Source organism: Tenrec ecaudatus, chromosome 1 (genome assembly GCF_050624435.1).
Source record: "Tenrec ecaudatus isolate mTenEca1 chromosome 1, mTenEca1.hap1, whole genome shotgun sequence".
NCBI lineage: Eukaryota > Metazoa > Chordata > Mammalia > Afrosoricida > Tenrecidae > Tenrec > Tenrec ecaudatus.
Window position 1 is genome coordinate 86,003,942 of NC_134530.1, and position 26,865 is coordinate 86,030,806.

General features: G+C 43.8%; 1 protein-coding gene across 4 annotated transcripts in view; it reads left to right on the forward strand.

Annotated features, from left to right (window-relative positions):
* The window catches only part of FGGY (FGGY carbohydrate kinase domain containing), a 540,059-nt gene that overhangs the window by 411,638 nt on the left and 101,556 nt on the right, over positions 1–26,865 (forward strand). For all 4 annotated transcript variants that reach the window (XM_075556875.1, XM_075556868.1, XM_075556883.1 and 1 more), the window contains 2 exons: positions 16,255–16,329; positions 24,571–24,691. In XM_075556875.1, coding sequence (XP_075412990.1) covers positions 16,255–16,329; positions 24,571–24,691 — 196 coding nt within the window. The remainder of the gene's footprint in view (positions 1–16,254; positions 16,330–24,570; positions 24,692–26,865) is intronic.

The following is a 26,865-nucleotide window of genomic DNA, read 5'->3' on the forward strand; positions in this document are numbered from 1 at the left end:
GCATGCAATGCCATAGAAAGGGGAACAACCTGGGAATTAAAATCCATGGTGAGGGAGGAGTAGGGACCCTGGCAGTGGTGAAGCAACAGTAATCTAGCCAAGAGGAATTACTGAGAGGCAAATGAAGGGTGAGCATGATAGTGGGGCTGGAGGAAGGTAAAATGAAACAGAGGAAAGATCTAGGAAACAAAATCACCGATAGAGGTAAAAACATAGTTATGTAAATATGTAATTATATTAATTCATAAAAAGTGAGGTATTGCCTTATATACATTGAGGAAGTGAATGGACTTTGGGCCTATTCTCAAGCCCTCTCTTATTTTAAGATCACTTTGTTGTAACAGCCTGGCATTCTATGATACTCATCCTCCAGACATAATCACTGAAGAGAAAATGGGTGCATTTGTGCAAATGTGGTGAAGAAAGCTGATGGTGCCCAGGTATCAAAAAATGTAGTGTCGTGGGTCTTAAAGACTTGAAGTTAAAACAAGTGGCCATCTAGCAGAGAAGCAACAAGCCCACATGGAGGAAGCACACCAGCATGTGTGATCACGAGGTGTCAGTGGGACCAAGTAACAGACATCAGAAGATCCAAACAAATAATCATTTTGTTGAGAATAAGGAAGGTCTCACCTGTAGACAGTTGGACATCCTTTTACAAAAGGATCACAAGCAAGGGACGAGTCAACCAGGGTGAAGAGGCTTCCTCACCCCCAAAATCATGACCCCCAGCTCTGTCTTACAAATCTGACTGGAGCATGTATACTGACACAGATATGAGCTCTCAAAACATGGAATCTGGAAGATAAACCCCTCATGAACAGTAATGGGAATAGCAATACCAAGAGGGTAGGGGAGGTGGGGGCAGAAGGGAGAGAAAAGGGGAAGCCGATCCCAATAATCGATGTATAACTCCCCACCCCACCCAAAAGGGAAGATCAACAGGAATGTGGCTGAAGGGACACAGTGTTTGGTGTAAGATATAAAAATAATAATAATTTATAATTTATCAAGTGTTCGTAAGGGTGTGGGAAGGAGGGACAAAGGAGGAGCTGATACCAAGGCAACATATGCACAAATGTGCTTGATACAATTGATGTATGGATTGTTAAAAGAGCTGCAAGAGCCCCCAGTAAAATTATTTTTTAAAAGAATGTGATATTAAAGGAAGAAGTCTGAGTTGCACTGAAAGCACAGGTGAAAAATAAGTTTCCAGGAATTTACAGAATCTCAATTGAAAATATTTCCACAAAGATATGTAATGTTGTAAGTGCTAACTCATCTATGCCAGGATTTTGGAGAGATTCATATTTGTGTCTATGCCAATAAAAGATAATCCAACAGAATAAGGAAATTATTAAACAATTTTTTACTGAAGATAATTAAAAAGTAATTATAGCGGTGCACCAACAGGGAACTGCTAGAAATTCAACTCAGATTCAGAAGAGGACGAGGAACATAGGACATTATTCCAGATGTCAGGTGAATCCTAGCCAAAAGCAGAGAATACCTGAAAGATGTTTAATTTTGTTTTATTGATTATATAAAGATGTTTCACTGCGTGGATCATAACATACTACAGATTATAAATAACATGGGCATTATAAAACGTTTAATTGTGCTTTTGAAGAACCTGTACAGATCAAGAGCCAATCATTTGAAGAGAACATGAGCTATGGCCTGGTTTAAAATCAGGAAAGGTAGGTGTCAGGACTGCATATTTTCACCACAGTTATTCATTCTGTATATTAAGGAAATAATCTAAGAACACAGCATTAATAAACTACGATCTGCAGAAGACATAATCTTGTTTACTGAAGGTGAGGAGGACCGGAAACACTTATTAATGAAAATCGGAGATTATATGTGATAGATCAAAGAGCGGATGAGTTCCAAGACAACGTAAATGTTCATCAGTGTTTATTCTACTCCTGAAATGACCTCTAATCCAAGTGCTGTGCACTCAATGTCTGACTCTCATGGTCTTCTTTTACTTTTCTTCAGCTTGAACTTGATCTTGCATCTGAGCAATTGATGATCTGTCCTCTCATTGGACCTGGCCTTGTTCTGAATAATGACATTGAGCTTCTCCATCTTGTCTTCTCACAGCTGTATTCTATTTGATTCCCATGTATTCCATCTGGGGAGGTCTACATATATAGAAGCTATCTATGTTATTGAAGGAAGGGATTTCCAGTGAATACGTTATCAGACATGCAAAAAAAAGGTTACTTTTCAATTGGTGATCCTTCTTTGTTTTAACTTTCCCATTCTAATCACCGGTAATTATCAGTGCATTTTGATTGAACACTGATAAATTTTACCTTGCCGAAGTGGGTAAAAATCCTTAATTTCTTCTTTGGTATTCATGGTTGGTGTATAAATTTGAACAGTTTTATTAGCTGGTCTTCCTTATATGCATATGTATATGACTGACAATGTTGTACTTAAGGAAAGATTCTGGATGTTCTTTTTGACTATGAATGTGAAACTGTTCCTCAGTTTGTCACTCTGGACATCGTAGCCCACATTCAGAATAGCTAGGACCACTTAAGTTTAGCTCACAATCCCTAGGATATTGATCTTTGTATTTAATTTTATTTCATTGTTGACAGCTTCCTACTTTCCTAAATTCATACTTTCTGCATTCCAAGTTCTGGTGATTAATGAACTTTTGTAGCTGTTTCTTCTCTTTCTGAGTCACTAGCTACGAACAACTACTTGTGCTTTTACAGAAAATGGATTCCAAAGAAACTTAGAGATTAGTTCTTTTGGGCCTTCTGGCTATGTACGCACTTGGCCTTCAGTTGCCCCATCAACATGGCAGGAAACTCTTAATTTGGTGCACATTACAAACTGATGAACCTTGTGGGAATTTGGAAAGAGCCTTTGCCTCCTTGCATCTATTTCCAGGTTCTATGTGTAAATCGATATGACTTCTCTTTTATTTTATTTTTCCCTCCTGAAACACCTACTCAAATAAGTAAATTATTTGGAGCCCCGTCAAATCATGAAAACACACCACTTTCACCAATGTGTAAAATGTGCTTTCTCTGCCTTATTCCACAAGTCCAGCAAAACCCAGAATGGAAAGTTATTTTCACTTTCTTTGAAGAGCTGGTATTTCTAACATCAGGCCATATGCTACTCAAAGTGCCAGAGAGAATTCGTGCTGCCCCAACAGTCCTGCAAAGCCAGTACAACAGAGTGGTGTGTGTGTGTGTGTGTGTGTGTGTGTGTGTGTGTGTGTGTGTGTGTGTGTGTGTGTGTAGAACCGAGAGTGGTGTGTGTGTGTGTGTGTGTGTGTGTGAAGAACCGAGAACGAGCTGGGGAAAGTATTAGGAGATTGTAACTGGTTTCTAGAGGACCAAAACCCAGCAAGAGACGGGCATTGCTAAACGGGTTCAGATGTGCATGTGTGTGGAATCAGTAACTCAGAGAACTGAAAGTATTTGCAATATCTCAATGGAGGCCAGAGGTTGGATCCCTGAGGCTTCCTCTGACAGCGCAGATGGATGATGGCGCTGGAAAGTCATGAGTTAATTGAAGCAGCCTTTGAGTGGTATATCTACAAGCTTTGAAACACACTCTCTTTTACATATGTTTGTTGAAGATTTTCTTATTTAATGCTGTTTTATTCAGTCAGTTTTTAAAATCATTTTATTGGGGGCTCATACAATTCTTATAACAATCCATACATCTATCCATTGTGTCAAGCACATTTGTACATTTGTTGCCATCATCATTCTCAAACATTTGCTTTCTACTTGAGCCCTTGGTATCAGCTCCTCATTTTCCCCCCTCCCTCCTTGCCCACCCCCATGGATCCTTGATAATTTATAAATTATTATTATTATTTTGTCATATATTTCACTGTCTGACATCTCCCTTCACCCACTTTTCCATCCACCCGCTGTCCATCTCCCAGGGAGGGGGTTATAGGTAGATCCTTGTAGTCAGCCATTTTTTACAAATTTTTTTCTCTGTGAACAAAGTGGTTCCTGTAACAGAGCATCATCTCTCGGTGCCTTGTAACCTATTGTCAGATTTTATTTTCCTTAATAAAGTGACTCGCTTACCAGACTTGAGAGTGTGGAGATTAGTACTAATTGCCCTTTGTTTAGGGGCCCATGAGGGCCAGGCCCCATGCTACTACATGTGTCACATGCATCATCACTTACGCTCACAATGACCCTGCCAGACCATGCCGGGCCCCCGGAAGAAGACGATGACGAAGAAGGAGGAGGAGGAGGAGGAGGAGGAGGAGGAGGAGGAGGAGGAAAGGGTTTGTAGTTTGTAGAGTTTAATTTACCAGAGAAGAAAAGAGTAAGAATGGGATTAGAACCCAGTCAATTCAAACTCAGGTCACTAACTTTCTTTGGAGGGAAAAAGCAACCTAGGTCAACTGTTCTCCGTCCTTCTCCTCTGTTCTCCGTAGTGCTTTTCAGCATCCCTTTGTAGGTCAAACAAGTAAAACTAAGGAGATCGAGTCTAGCTAAAAGACCTTCCCAAGGTGGTGTACAATGGTAAGAGGATGAATTAGGTGGGAGTTTGACAGGGAGGTCTAAGAGGTACATAAAGGGATGAGAAAAATCATTAGGCCAATGATGGGGCCATACTGGTGTGCAGACCCGAGGCAAAGTTTGACAATAGCAAAGTTTGAGAACAGCTTTAAGATGCTTATCCATGACCACATCAGAACAGCTTAGCCCATCAGAAGCAGGACAGGAAGCACAGGAGGGGTGAAGTGCCTAGTGCATTTGAAGGATGCCAAGAGGGTTAGTGTTGTGTAGAGTAGAGTTCAACACGCGGGGAGAGCCAAACGGGGAAAAATATCATCCCGTCATCTAGTCAAAGTAGGTATGGTAATTTTCTACTGCTATTGTAACACACCGGATAAGAAAAATGGAAGAAAAAGCAATGCAATTGAATTGTGATGCTGGAGAAGGATATTGATTACCATAGACTGCTAAAAGGACGAACCATTCTGTCTGGGAAGAAGTATGGCCAGTGTGCTACTTTGAGGGGAGGTGGCAAGGCTTTCTCTTACATGCTTTGGACATGTTGTGAGGAGAGACCAGTCTCTGGAGGAATGCATCATGCTTGGTGAAGTGGAGGGCCAGTGCCAAAGAGGAAATGGTTCAACAAAGTGGATCAATACCATGGCTGCAACAATGGGCTCAAGCATCGCAAAAATTGTAGGAATGGTGCAGGACTGGGTGGAGTTTCCTTCTGCAGTGCATAGGGCCACCGTGGGTCAGAAGCGACTCAATGGCACCTGACAACAGCCAGAGCAACTAGAACACATTGTCCTGTGAGGTACATAAGCTTGAAGTTTTGCCACCCTTGTTTCTGAGAAATGTTCCACCCTTATAAGGTGGAATTTGAGCCTCTTCAAACCTTGTCCATTCATTAGTCAGAAGTCCAGGTGGGTTCAATTGGATTCTTCCTGGAAGGCCCTGGAGAAACTATGCTTCTCATGTCACTCCAATTATTGACCAGACACACCTCCATGCATTTGGCAGATTAACGTCCTTATTTCCTTGAAGGCTGTCACACAAGAGGATTCTTTGGCTGCTGAAGGACCCACACAGTCCTTGATCCACACAGTCCTTTCTCCACCATCAATGCCGGCAGTAATGGAATGGGTCAAGTCCTTCTGATGGACTTGGACTCTGACTTCCTCTTTTGCCGCATCCCTCTGACTCTTCTGCCTTCTACTTTTAATTTTTTTTCTATTGAGCTATCCTTAATATATCATATAAATCAATAGTACAAGCATATCCAGAAGGGTTGTACAATTATTACCACAATCAACTTTGTCTTTTCTACCTTCTTTAACACATTGATGTTGGCTCCCTATTTCTCCCATTCTTCCATGTATTCATGAGTTCCAGTATGTCTTTGTAATTCTACCAATCTCGATTTCATTCTACCGGCAAATATACAAGGCTAGGGCAGGCACCCAACAAGGACCTATCAACAGTGACAATGTAAAACCAATAGAAAACTCAACCCAAGAGAAAGCAGGACTATCAGAATTTTAAAGTGATATGTTACATTGGGTTGACAAGGAGAGCAAATTACAAGATGTTACATTCTAGTCTAAGTACAGTTGCTAAAATCCACTTACAATGCTCTTTGTCTGGGCTTTGGACTGTTGAATTTCTTAGTCTTTCTAAAAAAACTAATCTCCATGCCATCAAGTGAATGTCAACTCATTGCAAACTTAAAGAACAGGGGAGTTTAACCCTGTGAGTTCCTGAGACTAACTCTTTACACAGGAAGAAAGTCCCATCTTTCTCCCATGGAGAGGCTGATGGTTTTGAGCTGCTGACCTTGTACTTAGCAGTAAGTAACTCACCAATTAACCACTACACTACCCGGGCTTCCATCCTACCTAGGCATTCTGCAAATGGATTTCGGGCTACCACTACACACTATATCCATACCTTTCAGCAAACTGGGTATCTAGGATCTAGACACTGGTAACTTACCCTTCTTCAGTTTTGGATCTTATTTTTAGCTATCTTTGGATCACATAGACTGATGTGCTTCTTCTGTGTGGACTTAGCTTCTCCTCGTTTAGATGACTGCTTGTTTTGAGATAAGCCTTTAAAATCCAAAATGTAATGTTATTATTCATGATAGCCTGGCACCATCTGGTTTCTTCACCACGCTTTGCTCGGGCATCCAAGTCTGCAGTGATCTCTTCTTGAGGAGGAGTACTAGGCAGGACCATGTCGTCAGAACTAATTATCCCTATATTGTGGCTGCAATCACGTGAGAGCTCAAAGTCCATTCCTGTAACTAAGGGCTTCATGTGATCACATTGCCCATGCTGCATCATCCAAGGACTTTTTGCATTTTGAGGTCTGCTGATTCATAACCTGCATTCACCTGCAAAGGCCCTTAGCCAGTACCTGCAATAGTATGAGTGTTTGCATAGACAGGAAACAGGAATCTTGTGGGGACATCTTTAGAATAATTCCTACAACATTATATCAATACATTCACCTGTATTCCCCACATCGACCTGGGTTTTATTTAGGCAATGACAAATACCAGTCTAAATTCCTGACACTGAAACTTCTAACAGCTTTTGGGGAGTCTTTTCCAGACTGCTGATGAACTTTTAGACCTGTCCTCTAAACTCTCCGCCACACCATGGGTCTCCTGTGAATCTTTGTCTATGGACTCTTCATAGCTTTGCCTGTCTGTCCACCAGTTCAACCTTCATTGTTGACTAAGCAAATGGAGCCTTCCTGCTGCTCCATTGTGCTCTGAAAGCCGTCCAACAAGGTCACATGCACCTCAGTCACTCCCATCAAGCTCTGAGGCCTGTGGGCAAACTCAAGAAAACCTCAAGATGGGGAATTCTTTTGTAAGTGTTGACGACTCCTTAGGATTATGTTCATGCGCTTTATCTTATTGACATGTAAAATAAGCTTCAATTCCTCTAACAATTATGAAGGGAAACACTAATTAATTAAATTACTAATACAAGGAATCTTCAAAAAGTTCATGGGAAAATGAAGCTTTCATTCCATTGTTCCATATGCTGCTTTTTAAAAAACTTTCCCAGATGATTTAGGTGGAAGTGTACAGAGCAGATAATCAGTTTTACATTCAATTATTTATGCACACTTTCGTTGACCTCATCTGTTACAATCCTTTCAATATACTATCACTTATTCCACTTCCTCCCAGTGTCTGCTGTTTCCACTCCTCCTGTGTCCCTGGGTAAATGCTCCCCTTTTGATCTGAAGTGGTTGGTTATTTTGGGCTGGGATAAATGTAGCTCTCGACCTGAAAGGTGCCGAAGAGCCGGAAGTCTGAGGGTTCTTCCAGTATCTGTCACCAGTAAACCCGGTCTCTTTTATGATTTTTAAAGCATCATTTTATTGGGGACTCGTATAACTCATCACAATCCATACATACTCCATTGTGTCAAGCACACTTGTCTATTTGTTGCCATCGTCATTCTCAAAACATTTGCTTTTTACTTGGACCTTTGGTATCAGCTCCTCATTGCCCCCTTCCCTTTCCCACCCTCCCTCCCTCACGAACCTTTGATTATTTATTTATTTATTTTATGTCTTACACTATCCAATGTCTCCCTTCATCCACTTTTCTGTTGTCCATCTCACAGGGAGGCGGTTATATGTAGACCATTCTGATCGGTTCCCTCTTTCTCCCCTACCTTCTCCTTCCCCTCCTGGTATGACTACTCTCATTACTGGTCCCGGGAGGTTTATCTGTCCTGGATTCCCTGTGTTTCAGTTCTTATTTGTATCAGTGTACATCCTCTGATTTAGCCGGACTTGTAAGGTAGAATTGGGGTCGTGATAGTGTAGGGGAGGAAACATTAAAGAACTAGAAGGAAGTTGTATGTTTCATTGTTGCTATTATTATACCTTGGCTGGCTCATCTCCTACCCGGGTCCCATCTGTAAGGGGATGTCCAATTGCCTGCAGATGGGCTTTGGGTCTCCACTCCGCACTCCCCCTCATTCACAATGATATGATGTTTTGTTCATTGGTGCCTGATATCTGATCCTATTGACACCTTGTGATCACGCATGCTGGTGTGCTTCTTCCATGTGGGCTCTGTTGATTCTCAGCTATATGGCCACTTGTTTATCTTCAAGCCTTTAAGACCCCAGATGCTATATCTTTTGATAGCAGGCATTATCATCTTTCTTCACGTCATTTGCTTATGCACCCACTTTGTCTTCAGTGATCATGTCAGGGAGGTCAGCATCATGGGATGCCAGTTTAAGAGAACAAAATTCTTGCATTGAGGAAGTACTTGAGTGGAGGCCCAATGTCCATCTGTTACCTTAATACTAAACCTATAAATTATATGCACATAGATCTATTTCCCCATCCTCATATATAAATATATTTACATATGTACATGCCTGTATTTCGACCTCTATAAATGCCCTTTGCCTCCTAGCTCTTTCCTCTATTTCCTGTGACTTTCCTCTTGTCTCATTGTCATGTTAAGCCTTCATTTGGGTTTCAGTAATTCCTCTCTGTTACATTGCCATTGGATAAAGCCCTACCAGGCCTCCTACACCCCACTCCCCATCGATTTTGGATCACTTGTTCCTTTTTCCCTGGGTTTGTTAACACCCACTTCCTTCCCCCGCCCCCTCCACTTCCCCCTCTCCCATGTATCATCCCTACCACCACCCCCCCCACGTCACCCCTCCCTGGAAACCATTTGTCCTGTTGTTTTCTCCAGATTTTTTTATCCTGCCTATCCTATCTAGACAGACTTGCAGAGATAATAATATGCACAAAAAAACAAGGCAGAGCAAAATAAAGCAACAAAAGAAAACAAAACAACAACAACCATAAAAACCAACGACAAAAAAAAGAAAAAGTCTGTAAATTGTTCCAGGTCTGTTTGTTGACTTTTACAAATGTTTTCCAGTCGAATCTGATGTGGTGCCATGCCCTGGCCCCAAAATCTATTTTTGATATTCCCTGGGGACTTCCTTGCTGTTATATTGCATGCCCTTAGTGTTTTGCTTCAGTGTGATAGGGTCAGTGAGGGGTGTCGTGTCTCATAGTGGGGCCGGCCCTATGATCTTCTCTGTGCATTGGCTGCTCTGAGCAGGGATATTGTCCTTAGGGCTTGGTGGGCCAGAATGTGCTACACTCTCTCCCCCCCCCCCACCTACTCTTCATTTGCTCCCATGTGCTGTGATCAGACATGTCCCTCTCCCTGAGTTGTAGCTTCAGTGCTGTCCTCTGAAGTGAATTCTTCTGCAGGGAGGTGGGTATTGTAGTTGGGATTGGTGCCGGCCTCTCAGACCTTTCTTTTGGTTCCCTGCTTCAGGGCAGTATGTTGCATTTATGCTTTGGAGCACCGGGTTGAAGTCTGGTCCCTCTTTCCCTGTGGAGATATAAATAATAATATGGTTCATTTCAGAACAGGTGGTAGTGGTAGCCAGGTACCATCTAGTTCTTCTCTTCGGAGTGTTGTGGAGACTGTTGTTTGCATGGTCCATTAGTCCATTAGACTCATTGTTCCCATGTGTTTTCTTTATTTCATCGCTTGTGTTTCTCTGAATAGGAAGAGACCAAAGCGTCACTTTAGGTGGCTGTTCATGAGCTTTCAACGCTCCATTTCCTACTCATCAAAATAGGGTGAAAATATTGTCTTTGGGACGTATGTTCAGACAATTGGTTTTTGTGTTCCCAAAGACGATGTTCCTGAGTTGCCAAGCACAGTGGTTCATGTCCCCTGGGGTATTTCACCATGCCTACGACATCAGAGACATTTGCTGATGAAGAAGGATGGCAGTCTTCAATAGGCATGACAACTCAGCAAAAGCCAAACCAAGATCCTTGCAACTAGACCAATAGGAACACTGATTAAAAAATAAGATTGAAATTGTCAAGGATGTCACCAGCTTAGAGCCTTCAATTGCTAATCACAAAGTCAGCAGCTAAGAGCCATCAGCCATTCCTGAGGGGAATGATGAGGTTTCTACCACCCTAATGAGCTACAGACTCAGAAACCCACAGAGACAGATCTCCCCTGGCCTCTAGGGCCACCATCGATTCGGATCCACTTAATAGCACTTATAGATCGACCACCAATGCTCATGGAAATCAGCCATTTGAATAAATGATGCATTGAATTGGGTAAATCTAACGCAGAAGAACTTTTTGAAGTGTTGGTGTCACTTTGAGGACTAAAGTGTGCCTGAGCCGAGCCATTGGTGTTTTCAATTCCCTCATATGCATGTGAAAGTTCCACATTGAATAAGGAAGACCAAAGGAAAGTGGATACATTTGAATTAGGGTGCTAACAAAGAATAGTGCAAGTGCCATGGACTGCCAAAAAAATTAAAAATAAACAAAACAGTGGGAGGGGGGATAAGCACTAAAACCAAAGGTGATTACACTACTCAAAGGTGTTTTAATCATGGGGGAATATAAGAAACTGTTCTGAAATGGGTGTGGTAATGGTTGTACAAGTCTTCTGGATCTGATTGAACTAACGAATTGTGTGATATGTGGATTAAGTACCAATAAAACTCTTTTTAAAAAAGAATAAGCCAAACAATCTTGGAAGAAGTACATCCAGAATGCTCTCTAGAAGGGAGGATGGAGAGACATGCCCCTGAAAAGGATATCATGTTTGGTAGAGAATAGAAAGCGGGAAAAAAGAGGAAGACCCCTGAGGTGGATTGACACAGTGGCCGCCACAGTGGACTCCTGCATAAGCGGTGCACGGCCATGCATTGTTTCTCTCGGTTTCACACAAGACCGCGCGCAGTCAGAAAGGACGTGATGACACCTAACCAGTTTCTGTAACTCTTCGTCTTAATTCACTGCCGCCACCAGGGATGTCTTTGCAGCAAAGGTGCATATGCAAACATAATATCCTTTCTCAAACCTACCTATCTTCATGAGTGTATTTCCATTCTCTCCCACCCCCACCCCATCCCTGTTCAGCCTGGGACTATGCAAAGATCGAGCATTTATTCAGAGATGTACATTATTGCAAGACGATGTATATGACAGCATTTGTTTCTGTTGCCTTCAACTCTTTGCAAACTTCCCAGTGTCTTTCCCTTCAAGACACCACGTACATTTCTTAATGATCTCAACTATTTTAGGGCCTATGAACCTATTTTTCACAATACCAAAGTTTGGGTCAATGGTTCTCACCATTGATTGTGCATCCGAAGTGAACTAATATGCAGTGTGCCGCCAGCTGAGTCCATAGCAAAGGCTTAGTCAATCCGAGTGAGATCCCAGGAAGTGTGCATCTGAGCAGGATTCCAGAAAATTACTCAAAGTAAAGAAATGTATTCAGCTTCCTACAGCTACTAAGTGACACCAAGATTTAAACACCGGAAGTCTAAGACTAAGGTTTCTCCAAGGATGCGTTGCAAGTGAATCTCCTCCTCTCTGTTATCCTTAAGCAAAAGCTGCAAGGCCCAATCACAAGAACCGCACAACTTTCCCACACTCATTGATGCCTGCACACAGCAGTACCGTCCTGGGGCTGATGGTCAATGTCCTTCTTACCCTGGCATCTCTGCCCTGTACATCTGCTGGTGCTGAACACTTGCTAGTACCGAAAGCATGTTGGAAGAGATCCCTTTTTGCTCTCTTCAAATTAATAAATGGAGTCGAGAGTTTTGTGCTATTCAGAAGAATGAGCATTTACTAAAAGAAAGAAAATAAACATTCATTAAGCAACAGCGATGTGGAAATAGGGACCTGGTGGTGCAATGATTAAGACTGAGCTGCCAATCAAAAGGTCAGCAGTTGAAACCCACTGGCCACTCTGGGAGAGCAAGATGTGGTTGTCTGCTTCTGCCAAGCAGCCTGGGAACCCCATGCGCCGGGCGTACTCTACTCTTACAAGATAAGTATCAGTGGAACGTTATGTGAAAATAGTTATCACTACAAAAATCAAGATATAGCATGCTCATGCAGACTCAGTTCAACTTGCTAAAAGAGTAATGCAGTTCTCAGTTAGTATCCCATTTAATCCTTAAAACAACGCTTCGAGGTATTATGATTCCCATTCAAGAGTTAAAATATTGATATTAATTGGTGAATAACATCAAAAAAGTTATAAAGGTCACACACTGGCATGCTTCTAGTTAAGGGAATATCAAGATTTCATCCTGTGCTTGAATCAAACGTTTTTCTTTGTTCCATTCCCCCAAGCTTCGCTTCTAAACTTGAAAATCCCGCTATTTACCTAATTGTCTTATGATCATCATCTGGGATGTTGAAATGACCGCTTGCTCCTGTTTCCGTCTCCTGGGCCACCGGAGAGCCCTGCTGGCCTAGTGGCTACCAGCTGGGCTGCTCACGCGAAGCTTGAAACCACCGGCGATAACTGAGGGAGAAAGACCGGGCTGTCTACTTCATATAGAGTTGTTGTTGTTAGGTTTTTGGAATTTTAAAAAATTTAGTAAATAATTTTATTGTGGGCTCTTACAGCTCTTATAACAATCTATACATCTAGTGCGTCAAGTACATTTGTACATATGTTGCCGTCATCCTTTTCAAAACATTTTTTTTTCTACTTGAGCCCTTAGTCACAGCTCCTCAATTTTTTCCTCCCTTCACCTTCCTCCTCCCCTCATGAACCTTGATAAATTATAACTTATTATTATTTTCATGTCTTGCTCCATCCACTGTCTCCCTTCACCCATGTTTCTGTTGTTTGTCACCAGGGGTGGAGGGGTGGGCGGGGTGGTAATACATTGATCTCTGCGATTCGTTCTCCCTTCCCCCCCCCCCTTCATTTTGCTACTCCCATTACTGTTCCTAAGCTCTGTTTGTTGTTTGTTTTTAACATTTTCAGCATATGAAATGCAGCATGAGGTAAGTCTATAGAGACAGTAGCTGGATGAATGGTTCCTTGCGGGCATGGCAGGGGAGGTTGCGGGGAAACGGGGGGCTAATAACGAAGAGTACAAGAATGGAGAAAAGGTTCTAATATTGATTATGGTGATGGTTGCATAACTCTTCTTGATGTGATAGATATGGGGGTTACATGTCAATAAACCTGTTTAGAAAAAAAAAACGAGTGACAATCTGAGAAACTCCAATGGCAGTTCTCCCCCGTCCTACAGGCGCTACTGCTGCGAGTCAGCACGGACTCCATGGCAGTTTGGTTGGTGTACTGTTTGTTTGTTTTGGGGGGCCACCATATGACTCGGTCGCACTTCACTATTAATTATACGTTCTCTCACTCTTCCGGTTCCCCTTGTTACACAGTTGCCAACATCAATAAACTGTGCTGACATGGCAACTCGCACATGGGGCTGCCCACGCATTTCACCATCTCACCATCACTTTCCAAGTAGGGCCGACATGCATCTACGAACACACTCGCACTCGGGTCCCCACCCTCGCCCCATTGCAGGGTGCTCTCTGGACCTGTGCTGAAGGAGTGTGGGAGGAGGTGCCTGTGGGATAAGTGCTGTCACTTCTTCCTCTTTAATACTAGGTCCTTCCCATAGAGCGGTCAAAGTAATAAATGCCTGCTAGAATTTCTTCCCTTTAGGAGCAGATGTTTCATTTATCAGCAAAAGAAAAGTTATTTCGCCCATAACATTCCTCCTTTTTCCCCATATCTTCCAGCAAGTTCAGAAGTTAAATCTAGTGCTTAATGACAGTGCTAATCACATTCTCAGTTTCTGGGCCAAAATCACCTTTCCTTTTCTCCTATATGATTGCTGAGCTCCGGAGGTGCTAGAAGTTTAAAGAAGGGTCTATGATACCTTTTTGTTTGAAAACAGATACTTTTTTGAAGTTGTCATAGATAGCTGCTAGGGATGAAGGAAGCTGAGTCGGACAATATTATCCCACCCCTTCTCTCTTAGGAAGGAGCCCCGGTGGTAGAGTGGGTTATAAGTTGGGCTGCTAACCATAAGGTCAGCAGTTCAAACCCACAAAGAAATGAGAGGGTTTCTGCTTCCATAAAGACGTCCAGCTTCAGAAACCCACATGGGCAGTTCGACTGTGCTTCTTAGGATAGCCTTGGAAGGGATAGTGATGTGCAAAAGATGAAAAAGAGCATTGGATTGTCACTCATTTATACCTTAAGAATCGCTTACATTACCAATATTACTAATTTAACGCCTATTATTTACCAAAGGCCAGTGTTGGACTGCAAACCACAAGGTTGTGTTCTATACCACACCAGGACAGGCCTCTAAATCCAAGTTAGGGGTGGAATCTGGAGAGAGTGATTAAACCAGGTTAGGGAGATCGATCTAGTCTACTCAGCTCCCCGTTTCTCATTTAAACTGCACACCACCACTAAGTTAAATTGAGAACCAAACACATGCTAACAACCAGTTGTCATGGAGTCGACTCTCATGGTAACCACATCTGCGGCAGAGTATCACTGTGGACCCAGGGTGTTGGGTGAGTAACATTTCTCGGAAGAGATTTCTAGGACTTTCTCTAAGGTGCCTGTGGGTGGACTTGAACTTCTGCCTTTCAGTTAGCAACTGAATGCATCAACTGTTTATAGGACCTGAGGTCTCCACGTGGGTTCTTCTTGTAGTGGTTCGTTCTCATTGAGTGGCCTCTGACTCATGATGACGTTTATGCATGACAGAATCGCTGAACCTGCACCATCTCTAGGATTGTTGACATTTGGGGTCCTGTTGTTGAGTCTTTTGTGATGTTTTTTGCTTGCAAATTGTCTTTCCTTTGAAAAGTGGTATTCTTTTCTGGACAATGGTCTCTTCTTTGTTGTTGTTATTGTTGGTTGGTGTTGAGTCACTTCTGACTCAGACTCATTAGAACCAAACAGTGCCGAGGCCTGGGCCGTCCTCACAATTACTCTTATGTGGCGACCTATGGTGGCAGCCACTGTGTCAATCCATCTCGTCAAGACCTTCCTCTTTCTCACTGCCCCTCTATTTAACATGCACAATGTCCTTTTCCAGGGGCTGGTCTCTCCTGATAACATGCTCCATGTATATGAGATTTTTCCTTAGTAATTACTAATATGCGTATTCACTTTATAATGTGCCTATTTAAAGTAAGTACTGGCATTGGTGCCCACTGGCTTTAGGCTGGGCGTGAAGAACCCAGCAGCTCCGGATGAGTACTCGGAGAGAGTGGACACCTTGGCAATTGGGATACAGGAAGGTGGAAGGATAAACAACTTTTGGCAGCATCCAAATCCCAAATTCTGTTCCGTTCTGGAATTTCTCAGAGACTGATAGATCCACATAAACATATGGTTCTGGTTGAGTTAAGGGAGTTCTCTTGCAAACTATGGGTTCTAAATGATCCCCCAGGTAGGTAACACATTTTTAGAAGATAGATGGCTTCTCCCTGAATGCCCTCTGGATGCCGTTGCATGAATTGTGATGGTAGCAAAACCCACAGTCTGATCATCTTTCCCTAGAACTGCCGCTGTTAGCACACTGATCTCTGTGTTTATAAGAAGAGGCGACTGTTTGTAAAGAGTGACGCTATTTAATTCCACGCGATCTTCCTTCATTGTTCATTTTAGTTTAATTCAAGGGCATTTTCTTTGGGGGTGGATGGGGTAGTTTTTCCCAGGTCTGGAGATTAAACAACTTAGTAGGCATTTCACGTTCAGCTTACTAAAAGGGGATTTGCATATGAACTTGTTTCAGCAAGGAAACCTATCTGAACGTGTTTCCTGGGAACTATCTCTCTCCGTGGCAGCTCCCATTGACCATCTCCTGCTTTCTTTTCTTCACCCCTGCAGGTCACTGGATTGGAACTGTCCCAGGGCCTCGATGATCTCGCCATTCTCTACCTGGCCACAGTTCAAGCCATTGCTGTAAGCCATTTCAATGCCACTTGTAAGGAAAGCAAAGGCTATCCATAATTTCTAGGCCACATGCTCCCCACGATATAACATATACTTTGGTGGCAGAAATTCTTGATTAAACAGAAGCTTGCCAGAAAGAGACAGTGGAGTGTCTGCAGGGAGATATTAATGAAAGCCCTTACGTGCTGTACTAATAACTTCACAACACTGAACACTGCAAAGCAGTACAATCTTCGAATGCCGTGCTTGTCGTTTATCTAATCTGTCTGATAGATGCTATTACAAGAAGCAGATACCAAGTATGTTGCATTAAGAAAAGCTGCTGTTAAGAATGCCCAGATTTCTGAAATGCAGGATTGTGTTTACTTTGCAAAAGGCCTCATATGGGCTTCCCTTCAGTAGCAATCTTTTTTGGCACACTTAAGTGTGCGTTTTTAGATAACTGGCTGCTTAGATGAGAGGTTTTAATGACCAGGTCGGTGGAATAATTTAGATCTAAAATGCTAGGAACTCTTCAACCAATCAATCAAAGTGGAATTAATCACAAATGAAGATCGACTCCTAGAAGAGCAAAGATCATGGTCAGGGGAATCTAATTGATCCGTGACCCAGGGGCGGGCTACCAAAGGACTCCAGACTCCTGAAAACACATGTGCTTATTTATGTCCAGTATGTTTTAGGAAGTAGGCTGTGGCTTTCCAGGTCTCAGAGCAGGTTGGGAACCTGAAATAATAATTAATGCAGTCAGGTTTAGTCAGTTCTGTAGACAGAGATTGAAAACCAAACAAAGACATTCAGTTCACCAACTTTTGATTTGATTTTTATTTTTCAGACACATATCTGTTTACATTGTTTCGGTTTGTTAGTGTTATATGCTATTTCATTGCATTTATTTTATTTAATAAAACATTAAATAAATTATTATTTAATAATTATTATCAGATAAATTTATTGCACAAGACCTCTTTAAAGTATTGAAAAGCAAGGGTATTGTTTTGAGAACTAGGGTGGGTCTGACCCAAGTAATTTCAATTGCCTTTTATACATATGAAAAGCTGGACATTGAATAAGGATGACCAAAGAAGACTGGAGACATTTGGACTACGGTGTTGATTGGTGAATAATATTGAAAGAACCATGAACTGCCAAAAGAATAAAGAAATCTAGCTTGGAAGAAGGACAGTCAGAATGCTCCTTAGAGGCAAGGATGCTGAGACTTTGTCTTACATCCTTTGGACGTGTTGTCAGGACAGAGGAGAAGGAAGAAGAAGAAGAAGGAGAAGGAGAGGGAGAGGGAGAGGGAGGGGAGGGGGAGGAAGAACGCGCTTGGTAAAGTGGAGGGGAAGCAGAAAAGAGGAAGGCTCCCAGTGAAATGATTGACACAGTAGCTGAAACAATGGACTCAAACCCTTGGATAATTATGAGCGTGGAGCAGGACCAGGAAGTGGTTCATTCTGCTGTACAGCGGGTCTCTATGTTGAGCCTTACTCAACAACAATGAGAATATATGCTACTTAATTATTCTGCTTCCCCAGATAATCCCCTTCTAGAAGGCCCATTACTTCAAGTAATAAAAGTACATGCATCTATATACAGATTATCACCAATAAGTGTGCTTTTCCTATGCTCAGATTTGACCAGAGTGCATGTGAGATATGAGAGCAAAACTCCCCTCCTATAAGGAAACCTCCCATCTTTAATGCGAGCACAAAGGTGGATGGAACCGGCCCACCTAATTGGATTAAACAGTCCTTTTAGCCTATAGGCCAGGCGACTCGATCTTCCTAAAACAGGTATCTTATCGATTTCATGGTAGGGCCAGTTCAGTAATATCAATCACATTGCTTTATGCATGGAACCTTGGTCCAAAATAGGCAACTTGGACATCTATCAAAATGAGGAGAGTTGGAAATGGGAGGAAAATGGAGAACAAAAGGAAGCATCAGGAACAGTGATAATTTTTGAATGATCCTGTTTTTCAGTGATGGTTATCAGAGTGGACATAAAGAATATGGCGTTGGGAGGGTTATTATGTGCCAGGCACTACCTTGGACACTTTAACACATTATCTGGTTGAAATTTTGAAACAGGCCTTATAATCCCCAGTCTACCGACTAGGAAGCCTAACCCTCAGCCCGTTTCTAAACTTCCTTTGGGTCATGCAACTAGTAAGAAGCAGTTTAGATTTGCGCTCACAGCTTTCTAGACAAAAATAAGACATGTAAAGTACTGAAGTACTGCCTGTTTTTTATGTTTTGGTCTTATTATGTTGACAAGGTTTATAGTGGAAAGAATCACTTGAAATGAAATGAATACACCTGGACAATCAAAGCTGTGAAGTTTACCCTTCTGAGTAGCTGCTAGGAAGTGGACATGCAGGAGGGGACCAGAGAGAGTCCCAGGACATGAGTGTAATTCCTGGTAGCTTTTACTGGGCACTGACTCTATGCCAGGCATTTGACAGAGTGCTTCATTAGCCTGTGGTTTAGAGCAGCGGAGCTGGTATTAGCCTTCTTTTAGAGAAGCCCCAACCCAAACGCATTGCCATCAGGTCACATCTGACTCATAGTGACCCTCTAGCACAGGGTAGAACTACCCCTGTGGGGTTCCAAGACTGTAACTCTTCATAGAAGTAGAAAGCCTCTTTTTTTTCCCCAGAGGAGCAGTTGGTGGTTTTGAACTGCTGACCTTAGGGTTAGCAGCCCAAAGGAAAGTCTTTTGCCCAAGGTCAGACAGCCAGGGGATGGTTATTGTGGTGGTGATAGTTGTTAGCAGAGCTCAAGCCAGCCACCTGACTCATCCCAACGCCATGCCTGAGCACACAGAATGCCGCCCAGTCCTGTGCCATCCCCGTGAGCACTTGTGGGTCATCCCATTGTAATCCATAAAGTTTCGTTGGGTCATCCCATTGTAATCCATCAAGTTTCCACCTACACTGTCAAGTTTGAGAGTTCCATTCGAACTTGTTCATTATAATAGTGATGGGCAGTTCCCTGGCGATGCATTGGCCAGGAAGCAAAGCTGGTTCTCCCTCAAGGGAGTCAAGATTTCCACAGAACCAGCATTGCCTTCCATCCTGCCCATGCATCGTCAGAATGGGAATTTGAAGCTCTGTCTCACACTTGGGCCACTGCTGTAGCCAATTCCCCACGCTGCCCTTTCTCGGAGCATCTGTTAAAGCTACAATGTGGACATGAGCTTTCATGCGCTCTCGAGAACAATTCTTACTTGCTACATCTTAGAAAACATTAATTTGGCCTGAAATTGTCTCGCAGAGGCCCGCTCCTGGTAAGAGCACTGCATTTGAAGTCCAGGGGTGCCTAAATGAGGTGTCATCTTCGTTTTCCCAACTATCGCACTCTTGGAAAATCAGTCTTGTATTTAATGGGCCGTACATGTACTGGAAGCAATACAACTCACTCTCGCTGTTGTCATAATGACCGCGACGGGAAGGCATCTTTAGATGAGACATCCTTTAGAGTCCATTTAATTGGGAGTAGCCCAGTCAGCTTTGCAGAATATTTTTCCCAGGGTGTTCCATTTGTGAATGCATTGCATTGGCCTGGAACTGTGTCCTCACACCTACTTGTTGTTCATAACATAAACAAATCCCACTCCAGTCCCACCATAGTCATATCTGGGCTTGGTATTTTGTAGGAATGGGATGACATGCAAGAGAGAGCCTAATGAAGTTAACTTGAATTAAAATTCTCTCTTGATCACGCCTAATTGAAAGACCTGTCAAACACCCATTTCTCTCCTCAGTCTGTTCATCTATAGTCTTCTTTTCAGAAAGGACCTTTAGAGAGGACTATTTGCATTTGAAGTCTCTCCATTTGCATTTTGTTTGGTATATTCCCAGTGCAAGAGGCTAATTTTAATTTAAATTCTCTGTGAAAATATTTTTTCCAGAAAGGTGAGCACTGAACAAAGGCCCTTGGTGGGGCCTTTAAGCAGGGAGGAGCTGTTCTCAGACTGGAGTGGGGCCTGAGCAAAGGGAATGTGCCCTGTAACTAACTGCCAGCCCCAGTGGGAAATTCCAGTGGACAATGCGGCACAGGCTAGGGCTGGCTGTCACAGCCCCTCTCAGGGAAGCGCCTCTTATTCAGATCACTTCCCCCCTTTTCCCAGGGAGGGTGCTCTGTCTGCTCATCACAGGGACCCAGGACCTCGTTTCAGGAATACCAGCATATCTGTTTTATATTGCATCTCCATACAAATTGACAGGCAGCTAATAGAACCCCTCAACACACACACACACACACACACACACACACCATATTGCCTAAAACAAATTATGTAGCTCCTTTTCAATCTCAATTCCCAACTTTCTAAATTGGAGGTAACAAAACACCATCTTCAAGTTTGCCATAAGATTACGCACTGCCTTCAAGTGAATTCCAACTCAGACTGACCCTGAAGGGCAGAATCTAGCTGCTCCCTTGGGCTTCTCCAGTCATTTCAGGAACAGCAAGTCTCATGTTTACCCAGAGGCACAGCTTGTGGGTTCGAACCCCTGACCTTGCTTGCATTTAACAGCCAAACTTATAACCAACCCATGAAACTGGAGAGGGCATTTAAATGTAAAGGAGGGTGCTTCCCGGTACCAGTTGTCATTTGGGTTGATGTCAATTCATGGTGGCCCCATGTGTGTCAGAATAGCACTGTGTGCCATAGGGTTTTGATAACTACTGTTTCAGACATAGAGCTTCATGTCTTTCTCCTAAAGTGCTTCTGGGTGGTTTCAAATCTCTAGACTTTTACCTAGAAGCCAAGTGTGTTTTTCCCACTCAAGGTTTCTGTACAGTGCCCAGCATATAGCTAATACTCAGAGTAAGCTGACCACTGGGCAAAAATTTTACATACACCATTTAACTCACCAACCCTATCTATGTCACTATTGTTGTTTTACTTTGTAAAAGATTATATCCAATAAGCTATATGTGTGAAAGCTGGACATTAAATGAGGAAGTGCGGAGAAGAAAGGTTGCATTTGCAGTGTGGTGCTGGTGAAGAATACGGGAAGTATCAAGGACCGCCAACAGGACAAGCGCACCTCTCTCGGAAGCAGTACCGCCAGAATGCTCCTCAGAGGCAAGGTGGCGAGACTTCATCTCAGGTCCTTTGGACATGCCAGGAGAGAGCAGTCGCAGGAAAAGACAGCATGCTTGCTAACAGTGAGAAAAAGTAAAGGAGTGATTGACAAGGTGGATTGACACACTGACTGAGAAAATGGATGCAAAGTAGGAACAATTGTGAGGATGGCGCAGAACCAGGCTGTGCTTTGTTTTGTTTGTTGTACCTTGGGTCGCTATGGGTCAGAAGCAACTGGACAGCACCTACCACCAACAAGAAATCCGACCTGCATTATTGAAGATCGGTCGCTCAGCTGGTGGCCTAATGCGCCTACAGTAGTGTTTTCTATTGACCAGCTACAGTGTGATTTTCTACAAAATTCGCTCATGAACCTAAAATAATGCCGGTGTGATGCCACTCAGAGAGCAGAGATGTTATGGCGGCCCTGTCCCTCGCAGGGCTTTGCTCCCTGGGGAAGAGGAAGCACAAAGCGACTGCCCTGTGTTCGTGATGTAGATGTTAGCGCGGACCTGCCGTGGGGAGTCCCGCTTGTTGTTACTGCACCAGTAGAGTGGAGAGGTTGAGCCATACAAGGAAGAAATGGGGGAGTGATTCCTCATCAGAGGCAAAGGATTCAGAATCCTTGAACCACAGACCAATACCTGGCCAGTCAGAGGCTCTGCACCAGCGTTTCTCAACCTGTGGGTCGCGACCCCTTTGAGGGTCGGACAATGCTTTTACAGGGGTTGCCGATTCATAACAATAGCAAAATTACAGTTATGAATTATCAATGAAAATAATTTTATGATTGGAGTCACCACAACCTGAGGTACTGTATTAAAGGGTCACGGCTCTACACTCTTATCTCCAATGAAGGGGCAGATGATCACCTCACAACCTACATGGCCTCATAGGGAGCGCAGTACTAGGTTGGCTCCTAAGACCACATTGTTGTCTTTTCTTTTTTTAAATGTAAATATTTCTGATAATCCATGTCATTTTCAAGGACTGAATATGGTATTGAACTTAGAAAAACTAGGCTTGGGGTTGATATAAGAAATATGTAAAATACCTTAAGGCCTTTCTAGCTTTTATTTATTTACTTTTCAGTTCAAAACACATACTCCTAGCTATTGCAGACTCACGCTTCAGATTGGACTAAAGTCCTAGAAGCCAAAGAACCAAGCGCTCTGTGGTGGACGTAGGGCATTGTAGACCTGAAATCCTGAGCTTATTTATAATACAAGTGTACTTATGAATGTGATTTTTTTTTCTCTTAGGAAGGTCAGTAGATTTCATCCTATTCTCAAGGGGGTTCATGACCTCCAAAATGCTTCAGCAAGAACATCTGGGGCTAATCAGTCATATTCCATAAGCAGGAACTTGCCTTATACAAGACAATTTGTTTTACTTTTTAAAACACGTTACATCTGTGGATTATCTTTGGAGGCCCAAATTTCACCTAATTCACATTCTTACCAGATTCACACACCGCCTCAGTGAACCTTCAAGACCTCTGGTGTGGAACTGCGATGCCTTTCACTCTTGAATGGGTCCTTCATCCTTGACGCCACAGTGATGAGGATTTCAGAGCCTCTGGTCCACAGATTACCCTGGGGGCCATGGCAGACAGCTAGCTGTCTATTTAACTTTTGGGACCTTATAGCCCACTTCTTCAGAGTTGGTCAGAAATATCCAGACTCTGCCCCAAAGCTCTCCCTGTACTGTGCTAAAACCTCTGCTGCTTCTTGTGCTCAGGCTAATCTACTGTCTTCTCTGTGGACTTGGGCACCAACTTCCCAACAGCATTGTAACACTCTCACTAAGAACTGCCCTGCCGTTCCCATCCTCTCTTTATTCCAGGCACACCTTCCTGAGGACTACTCCACCTGTGGAGACACATGGCTTCTCAAGTCCTTGGCCTTCTTGTCTCCAGTGATTCTTTCTCTGCTTCCCTGCTAGCAGCTCACTCCCAAGTCCAGAGCTGAGACTTTGTCACACATGCTTCTCAGAACTGCCTAACCTCTAAACACTTCAAGGGATATCTACCCTCCAAGCATCCACACTCTTACTGGAAGTGGACGCAGCCCCTCTCCATTGCTCTGTGGAACCACTTTATCAAACGTTACCATGTAGCCGCCTCTTGTGGCCATGTCCCAGCTCATCTTTTGGTTTGCAACCCTCGTATAAAATTAATGATGGTTTTGGAACTTCTAGTTATTGAACATCCAAACAAATTATGATTTGTATCTATTACATTTCAGAGGTAAGCCTAAAGAACTGTGCTGTAAAATTCCCCTTGATAATGTAAGGCAGTCCCCTATTCTCGAGCACCAAGGTTGTTGTGTTGTTGTTGTTGTTGAGTTCAGTGTACTTAGCAGGGCAAGCGTGAAGCTAATGTGCTTTCGAAGAGAACAAGCCGCAGGGTGGGAAGGAAAATATAAGCAAGGCTTGAGCCAACCAGACACATGATTTTCCCTCATCTCAGGACTAAGATGATGATTTTCCACCCTTAATGGACTAGGAGCGGATTCTGGCTCTGGAAGCCTCACCAGTACAGAGCCATGCGCGAGCTCCTGTGATAGCAAAGGTACGCCCGGCTTTTTGTAGCCCCGACCTCGTGTCTCATCTTCTTCACACATGAAAGCCCCTTTGGCCGGTTTCAGTTACTGCATTTGTTGTAGCCTTTTTCCAAAGAACAAACGTCGTTAGTGCCGATTCCGGTAGAAGACTGGCCTAGAGTCACTGAATCTATTAATTCTAGAAAGCCATCGCTAATTACTCTATGCCCAGGACCCAGTGGAAGGCTTGGGCCACCTTAGAGACCCATCCAATATTTGAATGAATGGTGTTAATGTTCACTCAGTTAGCACTGTCAACGGTGTCTGTCCAGGCTGTGTTCCTACTGGTAGAAGAAAAGCACATGGTTATTGGGAAGACTTGAAGTCAAAGAAGCCCACATTGGAATTCTCACCCAGCAGCTTCATGAACTGTGTGGTGCTAGGCAACATAATCTCTCCAAGTCTCAGGGTTCTGAGATGGTGTGTGTAAAGCTGGTAGGCAGTGCCTGGCACGAGCTCAATGCCCAGCCCATGTTCAATGTCATTTACTATTCCAAGTGGTACTAAGTTCCTAAAAATACTTATGATGCTTTCTTGTGTTTTCCCCTTTAAGTTTGGAACCCGCCACATTATCGAGACCATGGAGGCAGCAGGACACTCTCTCAGCACTTTGTTCCTGTGTGGGGGCCTCAGCAAGAATCCCCTTTTTGTGCAAATGCACGCAGACATCACCGGTAAGTCTGAGGAGGAAGAGAGAAAGCCATTATGAGTTTGGCAGCAAATGAGCATGTCTAAGCTCTGGGCAGGTTGGGGATCCCATGGGGGGGGTCAAACTATTTTGGATTCATATATTAAAAAGCTGTGCTTCACTGTAGTCGTGAGAGGAAAAGCGGCTTCTATGGATATCCACCCATTGCATGCTAGTGAGAAGCGGCATGAGAGGCTGGGAAGGACTGGAGCCCAACAGGAGCTCTCACGCAGCCTGTGTGAGTGCCTCTCCTGGCCCGGCCGCTGTGCTGAGTATTGAAGATGTAGTGATGAGAAGCCCTGATGTTAATCCCAGGAACTCACAGGCTAATGAAAGAGGCAAATAGGTTCAAACAGTGTGACAGGAGCAGGGGTGGGGCACGTCAGTCAATCTTGGACCGATGAAAGTACAGGACAAGTGATTGGAAGGAAGTTATATTGGAACCATTTTGAAGAAAAGCGTCTAAGCGCAGCTGCTTTGGCAACTGTGTATCTGGCTGCAGATGGGGGATTTGAGCCCCTGAACCCCGGGACCCTGTGATTCCAGTTCATCAGAATCTCAGAGGTCCTGGTTCACATGGAGAGAATTCAGGGTAAACAGCTTAGCCCTATGTGATATGGGCAGACAATAGGACACAGGATTTTCTGTAGAGCAGTGGTTTTCAACCCTCCTAATGCCGAGACCCTTTCATATAGTTCCTCATGCGGTGGTGACCCCCCAACCATAGCATTATTTTAGTTGCTACTTCATCACTGTAACTTTGCTACTGTTATGAATCAGGCAACCCCTGTGAAAGGGTCATTCCATCCCCCCAAAGGGGTTGCCACCCACAGGTTGAGAACCACTGCTTTAGAGGCTCTCAGGCCTCAAGGAAGAGGCCCCAGTGTCAGGAGCCTTCCTAGTGTCATAGCTGTTGGCCTAGACTTCTGCCCCTTAAATCAGGTGCTCTCATCTCTCGTGTTAGACCAAGTTGTCCCGAGAAGCAAATCCAGTGACAAGCATCGATGTGTAAGACATGATTTATATTTAGAAGCAATTTTACATCAAGAAGCACCCCAGCCCAGTGCGACTCAATCCATAGCTGCAATCAATGCCAGCTGGGCCCTCTTAAGACTCCTGGTACTGCAGGCTGATCCCACAGAACGTTAAAACAGGAAGCTGGGAGGTCACAGGCTGGCTGGTTCAGTCTCATGGATCCAAGGCCAGCGGAAGTGTGACAGGATGCAGACAGCTCTCGGGGGGGGGGGGGGGGGAGATGGCCCATGAGAAGTCACCCCCAGAGGCAGCAGGCACACATTCCCAGTGAGGAGGAAGGCAAAATGGCAGAGAGAGGCAGTTCCTGGAGTCCCTCATGCTCATGCAAAAGGCCACCCCCCATGGAGGTGTCATCAAACTACCGCTCGATTGGCAAGTTTGGTTCCACCTCTAGCCAAACGTGCCTAGTTGACATAAAATTATCCAACGACCACACCCTCTTGTTCCTTTTTGTCCCTGTGTCTCCTGAGGACCCACGTTCCTTCACAGGACTCATCACAGAGTAACCAGGCACTAAGGTGGTGAAAGGAGAGTGTGGGGAGGTATGGGCCTCGTTGCTAGCCCCAACTCTAGCCTGAGCCCCAACTCAACCACCTTACTGGGGTTCCCATGCATCAGCCCGCTTACTGTCTTCTGTTCACCAGGTGTGTTACCTCAACTAAGCGGGTCTATCCTTTTGTGTGTTTTCCCCTTGCCCACCCCGGCCATACCCAGGGCTACTTCTTGTAGCTGAGCGCATGACCAAACATAAGGACATACGTCACCACCATATGTTGAAATAAGAGTCAGCAAGCTAATTCATCCCCTTCTTAGAGGGCAGTAGACTGAAGCACAAGGCAACCTGAAATATTGAAAAAGTCCGCAGTCTAAGGAGGCATCTCTCAGCACATTTGGCTATTGTTTTTGTTGTTAGTAGCATCGAATCCGTTCCAACTCACAGCAGCCCTTTGTAAAACAACCCTTTGTACAACCTTTGCCCCCCCCCCCCGTGCCCTCCTCACAGACGTTGTGACGTGTGGTTACATTCAAGCCCACCCCTGCACCTCGGCAGCCCATCTTGTTGAAAAGTTCCTCATTCTCCCTGCCCCTTCACTTTTCCAAGCATGATCTTTTCTAGGAATTAAC